Source organism: Ambystoma mexicanum, chromosome 6p (assembly GCF_040938575.1).
Source record: "Ambystoma mexicanum isolate Mex_15411 chromosome 6p, UKY_AmexF1_1, whole genome shotgun sequence".
NCBI lineage: Eukaryota > Metazoa > Chordata > Amphibia > Caudata > Ambystomatidae > Ambystoma > Ambystoma mexicanum.
The window spans coordinates 1,530,207,779-1,530,232,996 of NC_090935.1; the positions used below are offsets into that span (position 1 = coordinate 1,530,207,779).

The 25,218-nt window shown below is 48.6% G+C and overlaps 1 protein-coding gene across 2 annotated transcripts in view; it reads left to right on the plus strand.

Moving 5' to 3' along the window:
- The first annotated feature begins 412 nt into the window (after nucleotides 1-412).
- LOC138510612 (ciliary microtubule inner protein 2B-like) overlaps nucleotides 413-25,218 on the plus strand; it is a 169,898-nt gene continuing 145,092 nt past the window's right edge. Inside the window, exon 1 of one of the 2 annotated variants that reach the window (XM_069626397.1) lies at nucleotides 413-921. In XM_069626397.1, the coding sequence (XP_069482498.1) occupies nucleotides 854-921 (68 nt within the window). In that variant the 5' untranslated portion in view covers nucleotides 413-853. The remainder of the gene's footprint in view (nucleotides 922-25,218) is intronic. The other variant, XR_011280421.1, reaches the window with a different exon arrangement.

Here is a 25,218-nt window from a genome sequence, read left to right on the forward strand (position 1 = left end):
GTGATGTGGTGAACATTACAGAAATTCAGACACATTCGTGTTAAATACTTTTTTCTATGAATACAGGAGATATGAAGCAAGTAGAATTAAAAGCCACACCATTAAGTCGTATTATAATGCGTTCTGTGTAGTGTTCTAACTTGACCACCAGAGGGCAATATTTCCACACGCATTGCATTTGTGAAGTGACCATAGCAACTTCAAACATTGATACATTTGTTTCTGCGTTTACTTTTAGTTGTAAGGCTTAGGAGCGGATTTCCCCACCAAGCTTCATAACGGTGCAGAACTCTTTCTTTACTGATAACAAAAGTGGCCCAAACATGTTTTTTTCAAACGTGACCAAACAAAACGTGACCAAACAATGAAAAAACAGAATGCAGAATGTAGAACCGCCCCTCTGTAGCCAATCACAATTGAGACCAATCGCGATGCCGTTCCACTCGTCTTTCTCCAAAGCCTACATTCTGTTTTTTCTTCACTATACTGCACACTGTAAATAGTTTAACTGTGAACATCTATGTTATTTCTCACTTCCTAACGTTATATTTGTAATGCTTTAAAAAAAAACGGTTTTTGTTGAATGCTTTGCAATCATCATTTTTAATTTATTTTATTTCGGCTAAGTTTTACATTGCTACACTAGTGCACGTTTAGTTTATATTTTCGAGCCGAGGTCACCTGATGTGGATGGTTGTGGCAACCAACACTTCGAGTCTCTGGTTGCTACCTCACAGGACAACATCCGGAAGCCACAGGCACCGTGCAATGTGCCACTCTCACGGATTGGGCTCGAAGCCTGTCATCTATTAGAATAATACTTTGGAAAACGATAAGGAGATCTACCGCCAAAATGCCGGTGGTTCTGCCACACATAGCCGAGGCTATCTTCCCTACCTTTGATCCCAGCTACATCCCGGGGTAAGTACTTAGCACTGGGATATCCCAGACGAACACTTCTTTCATTACACATCATGCTGTAGTCGAAATGGTTGGAGGCGTTTCCCCGAAATTATCTGAATACGTTCTTCTGTGTTAAAGTAACAGGAATAGAGTGAGAAGGCCATGTGCATTGATTATTTCAGAGTTTGAGAAGGCGTATGCAGAGGTTTAAGTTTTTAGTATGATTAGTTATTTGTTATACCTTTCCTACCCCCAAAATGATGACAAAATGTGACCTGTCGTTCATCCTAGTGCACAGCAATTAACACCACCCCAAGTTCCTCCAGGAGAGATTTGTTCACTGCGGTCAATCTGTGAGCTGCGCAGTGCCTGCCCCCAAACGCTTTCCACACCCTGGTGATCTGATTAATTGTGACACATCTCCCTCCCTTGTTTCCACCTTTTGGCGCTCTATCTGGCTGAAATATACTTTTGATCTACAAACACCCTTTTAAGCAAGACGCCTCTCTTCTCCCCTCCACTCCGGCGCGGCACACTCCCCACTCGTATTCATATATTGTTTTTTTTAACAATTCCTGCTTCCATCAGTCTATTAGGTATGATGTATTCTCATCTAGATTCATCCTTCTCAGTTAGCTCAGCATGATGTAGAGGTTACGTGGTGTGTGTTTGGGAGCAGCTAGGGGCATAAGGCTTAGCTATGCTATTAGACTGAAAGCTGAGGTACATGCTAAGTGCCATAGTGGCTGATTTACATAAATATTGTGTATGTTGGACGAGGAAGGTCTATGTGGGTATGTTGAATGCCGATAGGAGTATGTTATCAGGATATTCAAATATGGGGTTTTCTGGGGAAGTTATGTAAGTATGGGTAATTTAAGCAGAGGGTAACCATAAAAATATATTAGGGGTTCTCTAAAGGCATGTAATCAATGAGTTACCAGTAGTAGTCCAAGAAGGAGCATACAGCAGGCAAGAATTAACACTGTTTATTACAGCTGGGCAAGCACAAATCAAACAGCACAGTGGAACAGAACTGGTTGAGGAGAGCTGACAAACTGGCTCTCAGTGAACAATACTTTTATACTACCAATACAATGTGTATACAGTTAGAAACAGTTGCATTTCAAACTTCATGTCTTTGCCATTCTCACAAAGCTGACTGGTTAGAATATGTCATGCCACTATAGCTAAACATATGTTAGTTGGACATGATTGGAGCAAAACAGACCTGCCCTCTGCCAGTTTGTTCCTCCCCCACGTGGCTCCACATTTTGCCTCCCACTCCACCCCGCAAAATATTTACAATTAGTATTAACATGAGTGTGCTGACTTCCAGATCTTTATTCGTCTGCAATTGGTCAGTGCCAAAAAAGGCAGGAACAAGAGACACTCTAATCTATTTGGAATGGAGACATTCACATGACACCTGCTCAATGAGAAACCTTGCAAACAGTGTTGCGGACATACTGTGTACTCAGGGACACCAAAGCTTACCATTTGATTGGCTCTTCTCAGAGCACCCCTTCACTCCACATCCTTGTACCCATATCCACTGGCCAGTGGGGGGGGGTGGATTTGAAACCGCCTTTATTGTTAAACGAATGCATCCCTGGATAAGGTTGATTACCCCAGCTGCCACGAGTAACTATGGAACTTGCTTGCTGACCTTGATTGCATCGACCAACGGCAACTGCTAGAGACAAGCTGCCAGAGTTCATCTTCCCCCACCCCTCAGCTCCGACGTGTTGGTTGTGTGTTCAAACTGGCCTGCTCTGAAAGACCCATCTACAGCATCCACATGGGGTGCATTTACTGTGTTTTTGCCTTCCTGGCACTTACGCCACAGGGTCCATTGCGTCTATATTGTTATGTATACAGAGTGTCCCCACCTTTCCGCCTCCATGCTTGGTCCCTTGGGGCTGTGTACAGCCTGCAATGATTCCTTGTCCCTCCATTGGGGGTGTCCCCACCCATCCTCATTATTCCTGCAGTTGGTAGGTGCGCCCCTTCGCATGGCGCTGAACCAGCACCTTCATTGCATTCCCCCTTTTATCGATCTTTCTATAAACACCCTTTTCCCTATCATTTCTTTATTCTTGCTCTTGGGTATTCATAGCCGTGTTACCCTGCCCATGTCACTTATCTTGCCCTCGTAACCATCTAATGTGGCCCAAAGTATTAGGCAATCATGTCCATCTAAAGAGCATGCTACCCAAAAAGCATCACAGTCCTCTGCATTTGGTGGTGCACTGCCAAGACCACATGCTCTCCATCCGCACCCTCATTCACCCTGGGAGGCTGCATCTCAAATCTGCTACCCTCATCACCAAATAAATGAGCAGTCATTATATACCGTACTTTCCCCTTGCCTCAATTACAGTTCTTGATGATCAACTGTCTGACACCGAAGGCAATGAGCACGGGGACAGTTATTTTGAACATAGCCACTAGCCACTCAGAAACCCAGACACATAATGACTCCAGTCAGCTGTATGAGGCGGTTCATGCATTTCTTTTACCATCTTTTCATGTGGTGTACGTATCTCTTCAACAGCTTCTTTGAGTGTCCCATTTAAGCAGCATTGCTGTCTGGTGTCGCCGTGCAGCAGCTGCTCACAATTTTATGACAGACCCTGCCCTCCATTGCACTAATTAGATCAAGAATGAAGCTATTCTGGCGTGCCACAAGGCATGGAGCTCCTCTTGCACTGCATTTAGTGCTTTTTCGCGTGCAATCGCCAACTATAGCACCTCGTAGCGGGTATTCTGCTGCAATTTGGCATTTGCGGCTGGGAAGCATTAAAGATGTAAAATAGACTAATGCTTTTTTGAAAAGTCTTAAGTGCTGTGGGATTGTATCCAAACTTTGTGATGATTCTGCTGAGATGTAATTACTACTCCCTTTCCTTCTTACCATTTGCCTTTGTTCGCCTTTCACCTCTTTCCACTCTCTTTCCCTTTTCTTTTCCCACAGTATTGGGTGATCGTTGAAAGGTAGTAAGTCTGCCTGGGGTACGACCAATGCAGGGCTGTGGAGGGTCATAAGCATGCACACCCCTCCCAAATTTGGAGGCAGCTGGGTATAGGCTCTTGATCCACAGACCCACCAATAATTCATCACCGCCGCCGTTCCTTTCTGCAATGCTGAGATGCTCACCTTCTTCCCGCAGCCAGTGTTCATCCCGATTGTGATCATCCCTGTTGCTCTGAAACATAAGGAAAGCTGTGTAAGTAGCTTTATTTACACTGGTTGATGTCTCTTGTCTATCCATGTCAAGGCATGTACAATAGCATTCTATATGGTCCTGCAGTTGTTACATACCTTTTTCAGCACCCTTGTTCATATCCCACTAGCCCTTCTGCATGACACTGCACCATCCCCATTCCCATTTCCCATCATGAAATACTGAATCCGCAACCCACAACAGGGGTCTGGTGTGGCACCACAGAATATCATGTCCTGTTGAGTTTCTGCATTATATCCTCCTGTGGGCACTGGCCACCTGTTCCCCCTTTCGTGCCCCTTCTGTACTATATTCTAATATGACATGCTTGTCAATTCTTCCCATATCATGCTTTCAAGCTGTATATAATTGTCAGTATATACCTACTGCCCTTCGTTTATCCATTGTACTTCTACTGCATGACCTTGAAACAAGCCCAAGTCCTACATATCGACAGATGCATTAGACATCCCCCCGTTTCTGCTGTTACCTCTTGTGGCAAGAATTGTTTTGCTGTCCCTGTAACGCGTGGGTTTAGCGAACACACATAGCAACTGCCATTAGTCCTCTCCTTCCCCCAGAAGCTCACTGTCTCCCAAGCTCTGGTTCTCTCTAGGTTGGACTACTGTAACAGCCTCTTTCTAAATCTACCTGCCTCTACTCTCCACCCTTTACAACTAATCCAGAACAGCACTGCAAGACTTGTCCTTGGCCTCAGGCCCTGGGATCTTAACTCTCCAGCTCTGAAATCCCCCCATTGGCTCCCAATGGATGCAAGGATTAAATTCAAAACCCTCTGCATTGTCCACAAGGCTTTCTGAGACCGGGGTCCAAAATACCTTCAACTATCCCTCCGTAAATATCTCCCCACTCGAGCTCTTCGCTCCTCTACCTCTAACTCCCTCAGGGTCAGTCGTTTTTCAAAGAAACGAGCTGGGGGTAGATCTCCACTTCAGCTGGGGCCTCCCTTTGGGACAGCCTCGCTACCTCTCTGAAACTTGAGGAGAACCATCTCCGGTTATGGAAGCACCTCAAGACCTTCCTGTTTGCTTCTGTCTTTGCCCCCCTTCTACCCTGCTGATCTGTTTCTCTCTCGGCACTGTGCACCTAGCCACCTTCTGTCCTCCAGGCCCAGGTACCTGCTCAGCCTGCCACCCTCCTGCACTGCCTCTGGGCCACCCCTTGCACTCGGGTCTATATCTGTACCCATACAGGCCCCCCCTTTCCTTTCTTTCTGCACTTATCAGACATACCCTGTCTGCTAAACCTAGCACTTGCCACTTGCCATTTGCTGGCTGCATTACCACCGTTAATTGTTTTTATTAGTTATTTATTTCATTTATTTATTATTTATCTGTTTCTCCTGTGCGCCACACTTTCCACTACTCCCCCCTTTTCATGCACTTTTCCCCTCTTCCTTTTCCCATGCACTTCAATGTCACTGGGCCTAGTAAGATAGTTGTTTTGTTCTCCCCTGTCCCCCTCCCTTGCCTCATCACGCTCTGAAACACTTGTGTATGAGCGCGATATAAATAAAATATCAATTCAATTCAACTCTCACCCCACCCGCTTCATCTTATCATACCAGACATTTCCAGATACCATTTCTCCCCCTCCCCAATAGAGTCATAGAGCCTCTCAGCACTAAATATACTCCTTTTAGTATGTGTCTCTTTCCCATTGTTGGTAGACACCCCCACTTTCTTTATGCAATAAAAACCAGAGAAGACAAGAAAACAAGAAACGAAACACTCCTATCCCTATCACCTTTGTATCATGTTTATATTTCCTCCCATTTCCCCCACTTCTTGCATGCCCTCCTTCTTCTTTACTTGTGGATTTTCTGTAAAGTCTTACAGCTGAAGAAAATGTCAATGACAGTTGGGTAATACTTCCCATTAAGTTGGGTCCCTCTCTTCTCTGTTCGAGGGGTGCTGCTGTTGTCTTTGTGGACGTCGGAAACGTGAATCCATGCTCTTATTTCCTTTATCTTTACTGCTGTGGGTGTCACACACACTTCTTCATAAGGGCCAGTGAATTTCGGCTCTGCCACTTCCGGACAAAATTACGTACGAGTACTTTGTCACCCAGATAGAGGAGCTACGCTTGTGGGAATTCTCCTTTGCTGTGTGCACTTGTCTGTTCTTCGGCTTTGGTCGGTCCACTTGTTGAACATTGATCCTGGCGGGAGACGCATTTGATGGCATTTGTCATTCCAGTTAGATACCTTTGCATTTCTTCTCCCAAAGCCTGTGTCGTAGTGTTAGCGTCTCAAATTGAACGTGCAGGAGGAACAGGTGCATGCATCCTCCTGCCAGTTACAATTTTGTTTAGAGTCAAATGATGATCCACAACGGGAGAGTTTTGAAGAGCAAAAAGCACTAATGGGAGGCAATACCGCCAGTTTTTGCACAATGCAGTGGTTAGCTTTGCGTTCTTTAAGCAAGCCATTTCATCTTTCAACTGTAATAAAAATGCAAGTTCAGCGTGGTATGAAGGAATGCACTTATCAGCTGTGAGAGTAGCACCATAAAAGGGGAGGGGTCTCTTCTGTTATCTGTGAAATTAAAAGCTTAATAAGACTAATCCATGAATCCTGGGCCACAGGTTAGTCTAATCAAATTTAGCTGTAGAATGAAGCACTGTAAATAGGCCCCAAAAGCTTGCTTCTGCTTTAAATGTTTGCAAGCATTTTGTTTGGGGCAAAGGCCGCTGCAGCCGATTCATTAGCACAGAGCATGTGTCCCAGGACAGCCTTAAGCGAAGCAGACATAGGTTGTTATTTTTTTAGGTCAGCTGATTAGAACTTACAGGGTTTGCCAGTGAAAAAGGAATATATGACCATTTTATAATTTAAAATTGGTTATGAAATGTTATTTTCTAGTGAAGCCGGCAAGAACCACAGCAATTTCAAATCGCCCGCCGACCATTTTCCCTGAGAAGAGTATTAGAGTGTTCCCAATATGCAACAATTATGCAGCAGTATGTCTGTGGTTCAAGGCTCTGATGGTGTGATGGTGGGTAGCTGTTCCAATGAGAGTCAGGAAGAGGCGACTGGGGCAGAATAATAAAGTTCAGCTGGTCGTCTGAAATGTTTCAGTCACATAATTTTGTGTTGTGGGAATTGGGGGTGGATTGTGACATCACAACTCTAATTGAGGGCGGTGTGGGAAGGTTTGTGGACTCAATGATCAATTGCAATGTAAGTCTCCTGTATGGGTCAAAATGCGAGGTCCAATCATTTTTGAGTGGGGAGATTTTTTCTATGTCGCACAATCGTAAATGCTAATTATTTTACTCTGTATAAAAGTTTTCATTTTAAGGGTGGTTCTTTGACAGTGCCTTTTCATGCAGTTCCTTTCTGCGATCTGTTTGAATTTGCTGTTCCAGCTTCATCTGGAGCCCTGAATAAAACTGCATTACTAATTGCACCGGCGTATACTCCTTGTGTAATTATTTTGGTGATTTCTATGAGGCGGCCCCAATACACTTGTGGAGGTCCCAGTGAGATACCTTTGTCATTCGACCGAGGAGCGAGAATTCCAGCTGTGCTCCCAGAGTAGTGCAGGACAGCTTCCGTTGGCCAGTACAATAAGCTCAAGCTTAGAGGTCTGTGGACGCCATTTCCCAAAGGTCTGCCTGTTCCGGCGCTGCCTTTCTTCCGACCAAATGTGCAGGCCTTTAAAGGGAGACTCTGAGGTCAAAAGAAGTGGAGAATCTCCTAAAAGGATACATGAGTGTACTTGTGAATGAAAGTGCCAGTGGTGGTAGGGAATCTTTTATGGTGTATAGAACGCACCCTTGTAAGTGGTGAAGAGGGCTATTGGCTATGCTAGTATTAGATATATTGGGCCTCATTACGAGCATGGCGGTAGCCGTGCCTGTATGGCAGGCATGGCTACCGCCATGCTCGCTACCGGCCTGCCACCCGCGATTGGGCAATAACCGGACCATTACGAGATGAATGGGCCGGTAATTGCCCATTCGCGGGTGGCGGCATTGCTGGGCTCCCGAACCCCATTCTGCCCCATATGGCAGAATGGGGGTGGGCAGCATGGTTGCACTGGTACCGTTGATAGCGGTGCCGGTGCAATCCCGAGTTCTGCTCATGGGTGGAGCACAGCCCCCCAGGTAAGACCTGGCGGGCTGTCAGGAACCCGCGAGCAGAACTCGTAATGCGGTGGGACAGTATGAACGTGCCGGTGCCTTACCGGCACCGTTCATACAATTCTTGCCACTATTATAATGAGGCCCGTTGTCTCTGGAGGATAGCTCGGGGGAAACGTACTCACCTTGAAAGCAAGACGACATGGAGCAACACAGGTTCGATCCCCGGGTCTGTGCTTAGAAATCTCTGGGTATTAAGCGCGTTATAAATAACCTATCATATCATATCATATTAGGTCTGCCACACCAATAGGGAGCAGGTAGACGGTGGCACATCTGTGCTAGCAGAGGGTTGCGTAGTGAGGGGTGGACCTTGTTAGACAAGAGTTGCACATAGTGCAGGCAACTGGTATAGTTTTGTCATTTTCCTTGGGGAAGAGTTTATTCAGGTATATGCACGCACATATTTGTCAGAAGTAGCAGTTTGTTTTTCAGTGTTGCGAAAAGTGATCGTAGTGTTTGTTTTATGTGGCTGTGGAAGGGACGGAAGAGCCAGACCAAAATTAACGTGTAAAAAGTGCAAAAAAGTCTCATACCGCGAGTTATTGGTATAGTTGATCAATCCACGGGGCAAAGGCACTCAGGATGCACACTGGTGAGGTATGGACGAGAAATACAAAAAAGGGAGGAGCTGATAGTGTACTCACAGACACAACTACCAAACCATTACTCTGCAGAAGCAGCAGAGCTACTAGCAATGATTGAAGCACTAAACATGTCGGAAGGCCAAGCAGTGAACATCTTCTCTGATTCAGTCTGTGTTACATCTACAGTGCACTTAGGACTAGCAAGGTGGGAAAGGAGAGGGTTCAAAAGAAGTGATGGTACTCCTTTCCAGCATGTTGCATTACTGAGTGAACTATTAGAAAAGTTACCACTCCCATCCTGGTGGAGGTAAGGCTGCTACTTTCTCGTGCTCCCCGGCATTTGTTTGTTGCATTTGTGTGTATTTTCTTTTTTTTACTTTGTTGGGCAATGCGCTTTTGGGCGCTCTCTCTCCGTTCCCATCCCCTCTCTACTTCCTTTTCCCCGCTCCCTCCTCCCTCCATACCGCCCACCTCCCATTGATTGGGCACTCCCCCCTCTTAGATCCACCTCCCAGGACAGCCCTCTGCCCGGCAGCCCCTGCGGCTAAGGCCCCCAAGGCAAAGGGTGGCTCCCACTGAGGCAGCTCTCTATCATGTCTGCAGGTGTCAGCAGGGGAAGCCAGTTGCCAGCCATCAAGGTAGGAGTGGCCCGGGTCAGGCATAGAGCCTTCACTCTACCCTGTAAACGCGGCCACATAGCAGCTTCTCAGACGTAGGTGTGTTTTTCCTGTTCCCTACAGTGTTTAAATTGCATTGTGAAACCGAGGCCCTTTCCCCACTATACAGGACTCTCAGATTTAGGTGTGTTCTCTCCAGTATTTAATTGCATTGTGAAAGTATTTAAAATTGCATTGTGAAACCAAGGCCTTTTTCCCACTATACAGTACTCTCAGACTTAGGTGTGTTGTCTCCGGTATTTAATTGCATTGTGAAAAGTATTTAAAATTGCATTGTGAAAGCTAGGCCTTTTCCCCACTAGACAGGACTCTTAGACTTAGGTGTGTTTTCTCTGGTATTTAAATTGCATTGTGAAAGTCGTGCCATTCTGCGGTTTTTGCCTTTTAGCAAAGCATTAATCTAGCAAACTTTACCACCATTATCTGAACTCCTGTCATCTTGTCCAATTTTCTACTATTGTCTCATCTCTCTCTGTCTCGTCTGCTTGCAACCCAGTGTGTCCTTCCCTAGTGTTCTCCCCGCCCCTCCCCCTTCCTCTTCTCTCCTCACCCTACCTACTCTATGGTGCTCTCTGTTTCTCCTATCTTTTCTAACTGCTTCTCTATCGACTATCCTGCTCTCCTCACTAAATCTGGTAGGAAGAAGTTTAAAAAGGACATCCTGGACTCCAACCCAGGCCTCCCTATCACTGACACCCATATGAGCGCCTCCTCCAGGCAAACCCTCACAGACATCCTTTTTGTCGTCCCCTCGCCAGACCTACAGACTCTTCATATGGACTCTGTGCTTTTGCCTTTCTCTTCTTCTCCCATTAATGGTGGCACCCAGTGGGAGGCCCTCCTGGCCCCCTTCCACTCCTCTAAGGTCATCATTAATGTTTATCTGAATGGTACCATCTTGGGCCAAGGCCCTCAGGCCAACCTTCTCTTCTTTGATAGATGCTTCCTGTGCCTCATCAATTTCCTTTCCTCTCCTGCTGTCCCCTCTGTTCCCCCCACAGCTTCCTTGCCCTCCCCTACTGTCTCCTCCTTGGCTACCTTGCCCTCTCCTCCTGCTTCTTCTACACCTCTGCAGGCCATACCTCAGATTTGTACCCCTCCCAGAAGTCTTTCAAGGATGGCAACCTTCTCCATAATGCCACTCACAACTCTCGCTCTGCTGTCAAACACTCGTTTGACATCTGCCGTCTCCTGGAATAACTTGACCTTGAAGTGCTTAGTCTCACCGAGACATGGTTCATGGCCAGCTTGGTCACAAGCTTTGACACTCTCCTCCCGGATGGCTACAAGATCCTCTCCGCGCCCAGATCCAACTGTTCTGGAGGGGGTGTAGCCCTGATCTTTCCTGAGTGGATCCCTGCATCTGTCATTCCTACGCAGGCCTACTCCTCTTTCAAATGCCTTGTCTGCAGGCTCACTCTCTCTTCTGGCCATTCCCTTACCGTGGCTACCATCTATCGGACACCTGGCCAGATCTCCTCCTTCCTCTCTGAGTGGGCAGACCTCTCCTCCTCCCTCCTGGTCTCGACCACTCAACTCCTCCTTCTTGGAGACTTTAACATCCACCTGGATGCTTCCTGTCCTTCCTCTGGGCTCTTTCGTGACCTCTGCGGCTCTCTCTCTTTCTCTATTCTCCCCTCTGGCCCAACTGACTCTACAGGGCACACTCTGGAGGTGCTGATCTCTTCAGATCTTCCCCCTTCTATCGGTCTCACCACTCGTCTCTCCCGGAGTGATCACTTTCTCCTTTCCTCCCAGCTCACCCTCTCTACCCCTCAGGCCAAACCACCTCCAACACTGCCACCCACCTTCTTGGTTATCTGACCCATGAAGCGTGTGTCAGTTGAGGTTTTCGCCACCACTTTCTCAACCCCCCTATCCCTTTGGCTGACTCACACCCTGACACAGCCCTTTCCATGCTCCACTCTGCTATATCCGATACTCTTGATGTTCTTGCCCCTGTCATGAGGAACCGCTTGAAGCCCAAAGATAAGTGCAACTCCTGGTACGACTCAGCCCTTGTCACCTTCAAGCGCAAGTGCAGGGTGGCTGAGAGGAAATGCTGTGCTTCCGGTACATCCTCTGACAAACTGGCCTGCCGCCTGCTCCAAAGGCAGTACCGACTCTCTGTTAGTACCAAGAAGAGAGCTCACATCTGTTATGAAAGATTCCCATTTTATGTGAAGATGTCCCTCCAGTTGTGTACCTTCCAACTTTTTGCTGCTGTTTAACACCATAGTCGGACTTTGCCAGAGGAGCACAGCCTTCAGCTGCACTCCCCTGGGCTTTTTGCTCACTTTGTTATGGGGAAACTGACATGCCCTTAAAGACAGTCAGTACTGGGGGACTTTGTTTCCCTTAGTCCTTGTCAATGTTGCAACTTTTCTGCAACATGTTACAAGTGCACAATGTACCTTACAGTATAGTGAACTTGGGTTTTACTGTAATTTCTAAAGGCCCTAGATACTGTAGAAGGATTTTTTAGGAGAAGTGCAGATGTGCCTTGGACATGGCTGGTGGCAGCTTATCTTTTCTCATATTTTTAACCTTTTCCTGCCAGGTAAACCGCGTTTACCATGTTTGGCACAAATAGGTGGCCTGGCTCCAAAATGGCATTGCCACGAGGTTCTTTGTCCTGTTATTTGGCCATCTTGCCCCTTCACCTTCCCCAGGTCGAGCCAACCTGGTTCTGTCCTTATTTGGGCATGCAATCTCCCGCAAAATGCCAAGCTTTCACTGGCTTCTGCATGCCTTCTGTGTGTGCTTCCAGGATGTCGGTTGGACTGTCTGGTTCCAATACACATCCTGGGTGCCAGAGAGTCTGGCGTGCTGGGAATGCCTGGGACCACCGTGGTCCATGATTGGTCCATGTATGATGTGCCTGTATGTGAGCAGATCTCCCATTGGTTCCTCTTCGTTTTGGCGCAAAGGAGATTCTGGATAAAAGAAGGCTCCAAACACCCATACCATGTCGATCTCTGGAGTTCTCACTGAACGAAGGATAGGATCCAAGTATCCTGAAACTAAGAAGCCGAGTTGAGGAACTGCTGGTGACCCGCTGGAAGGTTTGGCACCCTGAGTCCGCTGTCGTCCCTCTGGACCCCTCTGAATCTGATCGAACTAGAAGGTCTGCAAAGATTCTTCGACTCATTTGAATAGTGGGACCAACTATTCTCGGCACCTTCTTCAAACCCTGGAAGTGAGCCTTCTCAGAAGTGTCCCTGGGCCAACCACTGGGCTGACCAGCTTGCGCAGGACCTTTCCTCTGATACCACTGCCATTTCGAGGAGGCCCTTGAAACTTGGTACATCGCAAGCTCTGTGTTCACGGCACTCTCACATCGAATTTTGTACAACTGGCGTTCCCAGGTCTGGAGTAAAGAGAGAGCACCCAAACCAGAGTACATGCGGATACTTTGTCACCCAGCCGTGGTGACGAACTTTGCAGGCCACTGCAGCTGTGCCCTGAAGCCTGCGACAGTGAAACTGGCCTGATCCATCCACCAAGAGCGAATAAATCGCCACTGTCCCGTTTGGGAATCAACTCTGTAACTTCATCGCTGAAAGCCACAGGGCCGCAGAATTACTGAATATGAACATGCAACCGAATTGAACTCCACTGCCGAAGTTTGTTCTGGAGTGCACCAGGGGTCGGTGAGTACTTGCAACCCTTACCGGTGGCCCCTAGCGCATCCATCCATATTTACGCATGAGTGGCCCCCGAGGGCCCATCTCCTTTTCCGCAGGTAGCCTGAGCTATTGAATTATTCCCAACTCCTGGAACCTGTTCTGCCCTCTTGGGGAGACCACACAGAGTGGGAACTTATTCTGCATCACCTCACCCCAATTCCTGAGCTGCTACAGACCCTACAAGAGACCCTGTTTTCGCCCATCTGCACTACCGTGTGTGCCAGCATTGCAAGTACATTTGAGCAATAGGCTCCCCTCTTCTTAGGGACTGGACTGTCTTTCAGTTATGATTGTGATTATTGCAGAACTGCCTAAAGACTCTTTGCACTACCTGCTACCTTCCCTTTTCTAGGTTGTGGAACCATTTCATGCATTAACCCTTTAGGACACTTGGTCTTGTATATATGTATTTTAGAAGGAGTGTGTTGGTTTTAAAGTGTTTACTGTTAATAACTATTGTGTTGAAACTCAAAGGCCTTGAATGCATGTATTTGTAGTTTTAATATATATACACCTGACTGGGAGTGATTTGTAGTGTACTTTACTCTGTGTGCTCATTAAGGTCTTTCATTCACACTCACCCCTCCTGAGACCTAGTATTGACCGCTGCCAATGCTACCTTGATTGGAATGGCTTGTCTAGAAGGTTACCCTGTTCCAAGAAACTAGGCTGGCCTTCTGAACCTCTACCCACTAGGTCAGAGTTCAGAAATCCATCTTAACAACATCCAAGGCCGCGTTTCTAACAATTTGGCCGAACTCTTTAAAATCTTCAAGGAACTGGCCAATCCTGCTACCTCCCCTGTCCCCTCCCATGCCCTCTGCACGGCCCTGGCTTCTCATTTAATCTCTAAAACTCAGGACATCCTGTCCTCTCTCTCTTCCTCTCCCCCTCCCCCCTCTACTCCCTGCTCTTCCTCTGGCCCTTCTTTCGGCCACCTCTCCTCCCTCCTTCTCTGCCTTTCCCCTGTTCTCCCCAGACGAGGTTTCTAGACAAGTCCAATCTATGAAAGTCTTGTCAAAACAGATTCACCCCTGTTCCCGCAAAACCATCAAGGACTAGCCGACTTCTACAACCACTCCTTCGCCACTGGAGTCTTCCCTTCCCCCCTGAAGCACTCCTTGTGCACCTTCTTCTTAAGAAACCCTCTGCCGACCCATCCTGCCCCTGGCTAACTATCACCCAATCTCCATCACTCCTTTCCTGTGCAAACTTCTGGAAAAGCTTGCCATCTCCCAGCTTAATCTTCACACTGAATCTGTTGGTTGTCTCCATGACCATCAGTCTGGCTTCAGAGCTGCCAGAAGCACGGAAACTGCTCTCCTGAACGTCTGTGAAGACTTGCTCTCCAACCTTGATTCCAACACCCCCTGTGTCCTCATCTTACTTGATCTGATTTCTGCCTTTGACACGGTCAACCATGCCATCCTGCTCAACCATCTCAGTGATAACCTGGGTATCACCGATCAGGCCCTGGCTTGGCTGACTTCTTTCCTCTCAGATTGACACTCCCAGGACCAACTTGGGTCCTTCCTCTCCTCTATCTTTATCTCTACCTGTGGTGTTCCCCGGGAGTCAAACCTCTCTCTCTGGCTGGTCAACCAATCCCTGGCACTTCTTACCCACCGCATTGCCCCTCTCTGCCCCAACTTTCAGTGCTATGCGGATGACAAGTATTGCCAGGTATTGGTTGACCAGCCAGGGAGAGAGGTTAGACTCCTGGGGAACACCACAGTTGCTCATTTTCAGGCTCCATTCAGCCACCTCTTCTCCTTCTCTCATCTCAGACTGTCTGCCATCCAGGAGTGGTGTGCCGCCAATGATCTCTGCCTTGATGCCAGTAAGACTGAGATTCTCCTCATCGGCACACTCGCTCCCTCCTTTCCTGTCACTCTCTGGCCAGCCTCTCTTGGCCCTCTTCCACCTCCCACCTGTGAGGCTAAAAATCTCGGGGTCATCTTCGAATCCACACTCTCCTTCTCTCCTCACATCTCTTATGTCTCTAAGAAGTCACACTACCAGCTGCACTTCCTCAGAGGTATTCCACCTTTCCTCTCCTTTCCCCAGAAGCTCACTGTCTCCAGAGCTCTGGTTCTCTCAAGCTGGACTTCTGCAACAGCCTGTTTCTAAATTTGCCTGCCTCTACTCTCTGCCCTCTGCAAATCATCCAGAACAGAACTGTGAGACTTGTCCTTGGCCTCAGCCCAGGGATCATATCTCTCCAGCCCTGAAATCTCTGAATTGGCTCCCAGTGGCTGCGAGGATTAAGTTCAAAACCCTCTGCATTGTCCACAAGGCCTTCTGGGGCCTGGGTCCTCAATACCTTCAACTCTTTCTTCCTAAATATCTTCCTTCTCGAGCTCTTCGCTCATCTGCCTCCAACTCCTTCAGGGTCAGTCGCTTCTCCAAGCAAGGAGTGGCGGTAGATTGCTTTCTTGGGCTCGGGCCTCCCTCTGGAACAGCCTTAAGGAGAACCATCTCTGGTTCCGGAAACACCTCGAGACCTTCCTCTTTGCTTCTGCTTTCTCTCCTCCTCTCCATTGCTCAACTCCTGGCTGAAACTGAAACGGCATTGGTCACCTGGCTACCCTCTATTCTCAAGCCCAGGTCCCCTACTCACCAGTTGAACATCTGCACTGCCCCCTGGCAACCCATGCACTCTGGGGCTGTTTCTGTATCCCTACAGCCCCTTACCAGCACTTGATACCTGATGTCTGCATTTACCCTTGCAACTGCCACCAGCTGGCCGCATTTCTTATTTATTGTTCTTATTTATTGCTTTATTTATTATACTGTTTATCCTATATACTGCACTTCCCCTCTCCCTTCCCCCTCACACTTTTCCCCTTCCCCCTCCCCTGCACTTGCGCAATCTGAATTTCACCTGGCCTAGTAAGATTGTTGTCTCTGTCTTCCCTATGTTCCCCTCCCTTGCCTCGTCGCGCCTTGAAACACTTGTGTATAGGCGCGTTATAAATGCCATATCATATCATATCATATCATATCATAACTGGCACCGATAATGTGCAAAGCCCACACAGGAGGGCAAGATTTTATCTTACTAGGAAACAAAAGGGCAGACAGAGCAGTGAAAGTAGCAGCATATATGCCAGAGGGATCACATCTGCTGTGCCCTGGCGAGGAAGAATAAATACCTTTAGTAGCAGTTGTAAGGAAGGTATAAACAGTAAAACAGACACAAGTGACCACAGTACAAGGGTATGATAAACGCCTATCTAAACCTAAATCTACAGATGGGAGCAAACTATGAGCATCCAATAATAATAACATAGTCCTAGTGGTGTCTTGTCAAAATAAAAGGGCCTATACTAAAACCTATTGCCAATCCTTACCTCTAAATACAAACTGTGTGGGGAATAATGTTACAAAAAGAAAGAAGTGTTCAAAATGATATGTCAGAATGTTCAGGCCATTGGCCTCCCTTCCACATGTTTTTAGCACTGTACAAGGCAGTTCACTCAAGCGTAGCAGAGTCTCTGGGCCTCATTATGAGGTTGGAGGTAGCCATGGTGCTAATAGCACCATGGCTACCCCCTTACTGCATACCGGGTCCGGGTTCTTGGGTACTTACCGGGACATTCCAACCTTGGAGGACCCGGTAAGTCCCCATTCTGAAAACCATTCCCCATTCCCATTCGAGCCCCCGTAGGGCTCAATCGGAATGGGGAAGGAGCTAATAACGGGCCCGCAAATAGCGGGCCCGTTATTAGCTCCCTGGTCCCTTAGTGGCTCCCGCTAAGGACGGCTGGTAAAACCAGCCGGCCTTAGTGGGACCCGCTAAGGGACCTCGGAATGCAGAGGTAAGGGGTTAACGGCACCAGCATCCTTACCGGTGCCGTTAACCCCTTACTGCCGTACTCGTAATGAGGCCCTCTGGCTTCTTTAGCAAGAGGATATAGTTCAATCATAACATTGGGACCTTCTGTATGCAAGTCTCTTTACTCTTCAAAGTATCTCCATTCAGAGGGCCTGATGCAACCAAAGAAAAATAATAAGTTATTTAACTCTTTGGATTTCTACAAGTATTCACTTTAGGTGTTTCACTATTCAACAAGATCCCCCTCAGTCGGGCTCATGTCTCTTTAGTACAATATTCGTTCCCTTTTGATCCCCCTCAGTCGGGCTCAGATCTCTTTAGTACATGGGTTGCAGGATATTCTTTCGAGTGACTCATGGGTCACCCCAGACCCCCTCAGCTGGGCTCAGATACCTTTTTAAACAGAATGAATCTCCCTCAGCTGGGCTCGGACCAATTTCAATCAAGTATCGAAGATTTGGAATGTGCACAGGGTTTAGCTTGACCTGTTGCAGGACAACTTCGATTTTACAATTCCTTCTCTTCACATTTGTCTCCTTTGGGTTTGGATACCTAATAGAGACTTTCGAATGAGCCTGCACGTGGTGCCGGACCACTCTGCTCATGGTATCTATCTTTGCTTCAAAGATCAGTTACTCATTTAGTGCATTAATTATGTACGCATCACTTGCCACATACGCTTCATGCACTGTCCTCTTCAAATTCCTTCAAACAATGTTGCTGCTTGCAACCTTGGGTTCAAGACAGCCCAGGTTGGTCTCGATCTCCCCAACTCACCGGCTGTGCTGCCTTCACTGGCTTTTCCTTGTTGTAGGAGCCAAGGACCGTACCACGGCGGCAACCACTTCTCCCCGCCTGGACTATCGATGCAGGAGAGCCCCGGGTAAATCCGACACACAATACAAGAGTCTTCAGCTTTGATTTCACGTCTTACGCTTTCTATTCTCGAAGGCTCATAAAAGTTTTAGCATTCCGGTGAAAAGGTCAGGTATTCCTTTTCGGTCTCCCTGTCTTTCGTCTTGTATTAAACTGCCATCTTGGAACTGCTGCTTCCTCATGTTCTCTGCCTCGCTAGTAGTGTGCTCTTGTGCTTCACCTTTTATCCATGTGGCGGAAGTGTGATGGAAGTCAAGTGTGTGTAATGATCAGTAATTGCATGACCCTGCCTGACCATCATGTTGGGACATGTCATGTCTACAGCTCGGGTGTTAGTCTGTTTTCCCTCAAAGTGTGTTATCCGTGAGGAAGTGTTCATGTCAGAAAAGGGAGTGGGTTGTTGAATACTTAAGTATCCTACCAGGCAGGATGGGGTAAAGGTGTTATAGGGAAGGGGATACGTCTCACTGTCCGTTGTCCAACTTAAACTCCCCAAAGACCCCCCTTCCAGGTAATCCTCCCACACTGGTCTACCCCCAGGAACTGGATCCATAAGCGATGGCCGTGTCCTGGCCACCTGGATGGCAGATCCCCAGGGTCTACCGAGTGAGACACCTTCAGGATTCTCACAAAGTGAGCAAACAGAAAGAGGCATTGCCAGAAAGTTTCAATGCAATCCCAATATTGCAGATAATTGAATTGCAGGGAGAAGCATCAGATGCTGAAAAAGAGAGGATGCTCTCTGTCCCCAACTGATTTGGTTTGGCGACATGATAACACCACACCAAGGGCCATGTATGGCACTAAACCTGTCACAATATCATTGGGGAACTGAGTCCCATCCAGCATAGATTGTAATGGAGTAAACTAATTAAACTAGCTACTGGTGTTGCTTTGGATCTACCGTACTTCTGGCAATGATGTTCCAAAATGCTTCTTTTGTCTCTTTTCACAGCTGCCTTACGGAAGGAACCTTGTAACCTTTGATGATAATTCCTTTGTTCCTTACTAAAATGTCTTTATAGAATTGACTTGCTTTCCTATCTTGGGACGTGTCCTCACACCAGGTTTTAGTTGTTTTATAAAGCCTCTTTTGCTAACCTGCACTCTGTTTCAAACCAACCCTATGCCTTCCCTTTTGTTTAATAATAGAGCTAAAAAGCTCCCTTGAACACACATCCCCTGCTGTCTTAACCAATGTCTCATACACTAGTGAACTCTCCCGGGAATGTGTGCCCTCATTCAAATGAAGTGTAAAATCAATGTAATTGCCCCTGAAGTTCTATACCCTTCACTCCATTTGAGATGTTTTATATTTCCACTCACACAATTATGGGGGATTGGGATCAATGTTTATTAAAATGTACGTCTGTGAACCTTTCTATATCTAGGTTTCAAAAGTCCAGAAAGGTTACATAAGGTTTGTGGTAATGTTGTACCCTACCGGTGATCAGAAATGTTACATAAGGTTTGTGGTAAGGTTTTACCCTACTGGTGATCAGAACATTGATGGCCCTACTTGATGATTCAAAGTTGATCAGAACATTGATGGCCCTACTTGATGATTCAAAGTTCACAGTAGTGTATTAAATTAACAAGGCTGTTAAAGGTGGAACAAAACTGTCGACTGCAGGCTTATAAATAGAAGGCTTGCCATTTACTGTATGCAATTTAATTGTGACTATATCTCCAAATGATACAGATCAGCTTTGTTTTTGGTCACCAGTTGTGAATGTATACTTGTTAGACTCCAGCCTTCCTTTTCTAAGATATATTCCTTCATTTCCTTAGGAGGGCTGTCACCTTTGCATTAAAATCCCCTAAAACATAACATCTCTGTCACCCTATTTGAGACCCTTCCCAATGGAGGCTCACTTTGGTCAAAAATCCTGGATCTTTAAATGTCCCTGGGACCCACCCACTCAGAAAGAGGTACCAATGTGCCACATTACAGCAGTTCTAGAGGAGCATTACAAGCATTTCCTTGTTTTCATCTAATATCATGATAAGTGTTCTTTCCCTTTAAGAGACACACCTCAGGGATTTAGAAATGTGAGACTAATGCCGATAAACCTACAACGATTTCCCCAGACTTAAACCACAGCCCCTCATTCTTTTCAAAATCGCAGTAATTATTCTAACCTGTGGGCTTCTACACCTCCTGGCCGCTTGCACCACGTGATGCAGCTGCATTTTCCAAGCAGTGAGGGCCTTTCATCATAGCAATCCGCACGGCATCTAAATCAGCTGTTTCCTTGCGTTGGTGACGAGGCCTGCCTGATTGGCTGGCCCGTGGACTTCCTCCAGGCAGCCGCCGGAGCCGGCAGGTAAATGCCAGCCCCCTCAAGGGCTGCTGTTAAAAGGGTGCAGACACCCTTTCAGAGGCCTTTATCATTTTCCTAACCTCCGGGCTTCTATACCTCCTGCCCGCCTGCACCATGCAGTGCAGCTGCATTTTCCAGGCTGGCGAGGGCCTTTCATCATGGCTGCCCCTGCTGCATCTAAACCAGTTGTTTCATTGTGTTGGCGACGAGGCCCGCCTAATTGACTGGGCCGTGGACTTCCTTCAGGCAGCGCCTGGAGCCAGCTGGCGACAGCCGGCCCCCTCATGTGCCACTGTTAAAAGGGTATGGACACCTGTTTGGAGTTCTTTTTCATTCCCCTAACCTGCGGGCTTCTACACCTCCTGCTCACCTGCACCACGCGGTGCAGCTGCATTTTTCTGGCCGTAAGGGCCTTTCATCATGGCCAACCACAGCATCTAAACAAACTGTTTCCTTGTATTGGTGATGAGGCCCGCCTGATTGGCTGTGCCGTGGACTTCCTTGTGGCAGGTGAATGCCAGCCCCCTCAAGGACAACTCTTAAAAGGGTGCAGACACCCGTTCTGAGGCATTTTTCATTCACCTAACCTGTAGGCTTCTACACCTCTTGCCCGCATACACCACCTGGTGCAGCTGCATTTTCCAGGCCGGCGAGGGTCCTTAATCATGGCCACCCATGCTGCATCTAATCAGCTGTTTCCTTGTGTTGGTGAGGAGGCCTGCTTGATTGACAGGGCTGTGGACTTACTCCAGGCAGCCCCCGATCCGGGTAGCGACAGCCAGCCTTCCATTCCCCTACCCCTGCGGCTTCTACACCTCCTGCCAGCCCGCATCACGCGGTACAGCTTCATTTTCCAGGCTGGCAAGGGCCTTTCATCGTGGCCACTCTCGCTGCATCTAAACCAGCTTTTTCCTTGTGTTGGTGATGAGGCCCGACTGATTGGCTAGGCTGTGGACTTCCTCCAGGCGGCCCCTGTAGCTGACAGTTGAACATTGGCACCCTCAAGGACCGCCGTTAAAGGGTGTGGACACCCATTGTGAGGCCTTTTTCATTCTCCTAAACTGTGGGCTTCTACACCGCCTGCCCGCCTCCACAACGCGGTGCAGCTGCATTTTCCAGGCCGGCAAGGGCCTTTCATCATGACCACCGCTCACAGCATCTAAAGCAGCTGTTTCTTTGTGTTGGTGACAAGGCCCGCCTGATTGGCTGGGCAGTGGACTTCCTCGTGGTGGCCCCAGGAGCCGGCAGGCGAAACCGCGGGTCCCCTCAAGGACCGCTGTTAAAAGGGTGCAGACACCCGTTCTGAGGCCTTTTTCATTCACCTAACCTGTAGGCTTCTACACCTCCTGCCCATCTGAACCACGCGGTGCAGCTGTATTTTCCAGACAGGTGAGGGCCTTTCATCATGGCTGCCCCGCGCTGCATCTAAACCAGCTGTTTTCTTGTGTTGGTGACGAGGCCCGCCTGATTGGCAGTCCCTGGAGCCAGCTGGCGACAGCCAGCCCCCTCAAAAGACCGTTGTTAACAGGGTGCAGACACCCATTCCCAGGCCTTTTTCTTTCTCCTAACCTGTGGGCTTCTACACCGCCTGCCCACCTGCACCATGCAGTGCAGCTGCATTTTCCAGCAAGACCTGAGCCTTTCATCATGGCCACCCTACGTGGCATCTAAACCCGCTGTTTCGTTGTGTTGGTGATGAGGCCCGTCTGACTGGCTGTGCCATGGACATCCTCCAGGCACCCCCCAGAGCCGGCAGGTGAACGCCAGCCCCCTCAAGGGCCACCGTTAAAAGGGTGTGAGCACCCGTTCGGAGGCCTTTTTCATTCTCCTAACCTGTGGGCTTCGTCACCGCCTGCCTGCCTGCACCATGCGGTGCAGCTGCATTTTCCAGGCTGGCGAGGGCCTTTCATCATGGCCGCCTCACGCAGCATCTAAACCAGCTGTTTCCTTGTGTTGGTGATGAGGCCCGACTGATTGGCTAGGCTGTGGACTTCCTCCAGGCGGCCCCTGTAGCTGCCAGTTGAACATTGGCCTACTCAAGGGCCCCCTCTAAAAGTGAGCGGCCTTTTTCCTTCTCCTAACCAGCAGGCTTCTACACCTCCTGCCCGCCTGCATCACATGGGACAGCTGTATTTTCCAGGCCCGTGAGGGCCTTTCATCAAAGCCACCCATGCTGCATCGAAACCAGCTGTTTCCTTGTGTTGGTAACAAGGCCTGCCTGATTGGCTGTGCCGTGGACTTCTTCCAGGCAGCCGGCAGGCCAATGCCACCCCCACTCAAGGAGCCACCTAAAAGGGTCTTTCCCATCCCTGTCTGGCCCTGTGTGGGCAGGCTGAGAGGGCCCCCCTTTCACATGCCAGGCGCTAGACGAAACAGACATTGACAGTGACTTTGCAACACCGGGTAAGCACCCATCTCTCACTGTTTTGATGCTACAGCACTCATTGCCCGCTATCCCCCTTCAGATCCACAGCTTCACTGGTGCCCGTTTGCTTTCACCGTGATCACTCCTGTGAAAACCCAGAGGGTGTCTCACCCACTAGTCCCTAGCGATCTCTCTCTCTCAGGTGGCCAGGGCACGGCCATCACCTTTGGATCACCTTTGGATCCAGACCCTGGGAGTGGACCAGTGCAGGAGGATCACCTGGGTGAGGAATCTTCAAAGAGTGGGGGTGAGGCAGCCGATGGTGTGACACAGTATTCCCCACTTTTTTGTACATGCAACCCCTCCTATTTTGTAGGATCTGATGTCCCAACTGCCCCCCCCCCCTTGCTGCACAAACACTAGGCTGAGGAAAAGGGTGACTGAGAGTAACAGGAATAACTCTTATACATCGTACTGGACATGTCCCGCTAATCGGGTCAGGCAAAGTCAGGCACTTGACTTCAAGTGCATACACCTGATTCCAATTAGCTCTCCTGACATGGATAAAAGGTGGAACCTACAGACACACTCTGAGCAGAGTGGAACATGAGTATGAGCAGAACTTCCAGGGCAAAGGTGAACCTACTGAAGAGAGCGACAGACCGAGGGACAAGAGCAGTGGGCCGAAAACCCCAAGAGTTCCTTAACAGAGATTGTTGCCTCCACAAGGCTCAAGGCTGCACAGGATATGCGTAGAAAGCCAGGGGGCCCCGTTGGTCCCCCCCTGGACTTGCTGCAGGATTGGCAATGTACAGAGAGCATTGCAACTTGAAACTAAAAACAACACAGTGAACAGCCCCTGCAGCGATTTGTTCAACCCTTACTGAGGCTGGGTGGAAATGTTCCCACTAATTCTGGCAAACACCAGTGACTAACCACCTAGAACTGTGGAGCCTAGGTCTCCCGCCTTTCACTTCGCACTCCTGACGTCTGCCGGCGCTGGTCTGGCACTGGGTCGGGGTGCCCAAAGACATCATCAAGGAGCCCATGGAAGACTATGTGGAGCGCATGCTCCTAACACTTCTAGTGTCGCTGAAGCTCTCCCCCCCAGTTTGCGTTGGAAAGAGCCCATCGGTCCCTGTCCGCAAAGCCCAGACCTGGCGCGCCTCCACGCCCCATCATAGCCAGAATCTTAAATTTTCAGTGCCAACCACACACACACATTGCTTGCCTGGGGACCCTGCCGTTGGAGGTTGTGCTGTCGTGGTGCTCCACCTCGGTGGTCCCCCGCCATAACTGCCACGGGTGTGGATTGACAGAACTTGTAAATCCGGCAACCGGAGTGAACCCGCCAACAGGCAAGGCAAAGACCCAACCTCTGCTGAGACACACTCATCAATCTCGAATAGCAACTCGAATAGCACCGGGTCCATAACTCTCCTGGTAGTATCCTGTACAGTGCTGTAGGAGACCTGAGCAGCTTATTCCTGGGCACCCTGCTGTGCATTGCCTTACAACAGAACTTCGGCACCCCTTGTCACCAACGCTTACCCTTTTTTTCAGAACACTCATCCGCTGGCATCATGACCAAAGGAGCGGGGGCGGGGAAAAACAGAGCTCTCTGACTATGTTTGCGAAAACCCCATCTAGACCAACTGCGTGCCATGACGACTCTGCTGACCTCTGGTGAGTCACAGAAGATGTTAGAGCATATCTGTGAAGGGTTCACCACCCTACACACCAAACTTGATAACATGAACGGCACCATGTCATCCATAAAAGCACACATTGAGAGGACTGATGGCCGGGTGACCGAGATTGAAACTAGGGTGGGCGCCGCTGAGGACGATCTCGGCTCCCTGCGGGCTACGGTCTCCTCGCTATCCAGTTGGGTGCTTGCAGTGGAAAGGAAGAATGATGATCTCGAATCTCGGTCAAGGCGCAATAACCTACGCATAGTCGGGGTGCCCAAAGACATCATCAAGGAGCCCATGGAAGACTATGTGGAGCGCATGCTCCTAACACTTCTGGTGTCGCCTGAAACTCTCCCCCCAGTTTGCGGTAGAAAGAGCCCATCGGTCTCTGTTCGCGAAGCCCAGACCTGGCGCGCCTCCACGCCCCATCATAGCCAGAATCTTACATTTTCGGGATCGTGATGCCCTCTTGAGGGCAGCCAGAGTCAAGGGGGAGCTGCTTCTAAGAGCAGCAAGAATCCATCTGTACCCGGATTTCTCTGTGGAGGTGCAACAGGAACGCAAATCCTTTTTATCAGTCAAAAAGAGACTCCGAGACCTGGGAGTTAAATACTCCATGCTGTTACCAGCTAAACTAAGAATCGAACACTCCAATCAGACATTCTTCTTTACGATTCCCGAAGAGGCCTCAAAATTCATCGATGAACACTTCTCTGGCTGACTCGTCCCCCCTTCCTTAGCATTGCTTATTGCTCTGTTACGCTAACTCGGCTCTCATCCTGTAGTGGGCCCTGTGGGGCCGTCTACATAAGTTACTCTTGCGTTTCACAGGAATATGATTGTAGTTGAATTTGTTTTCTTCAATTGGTCT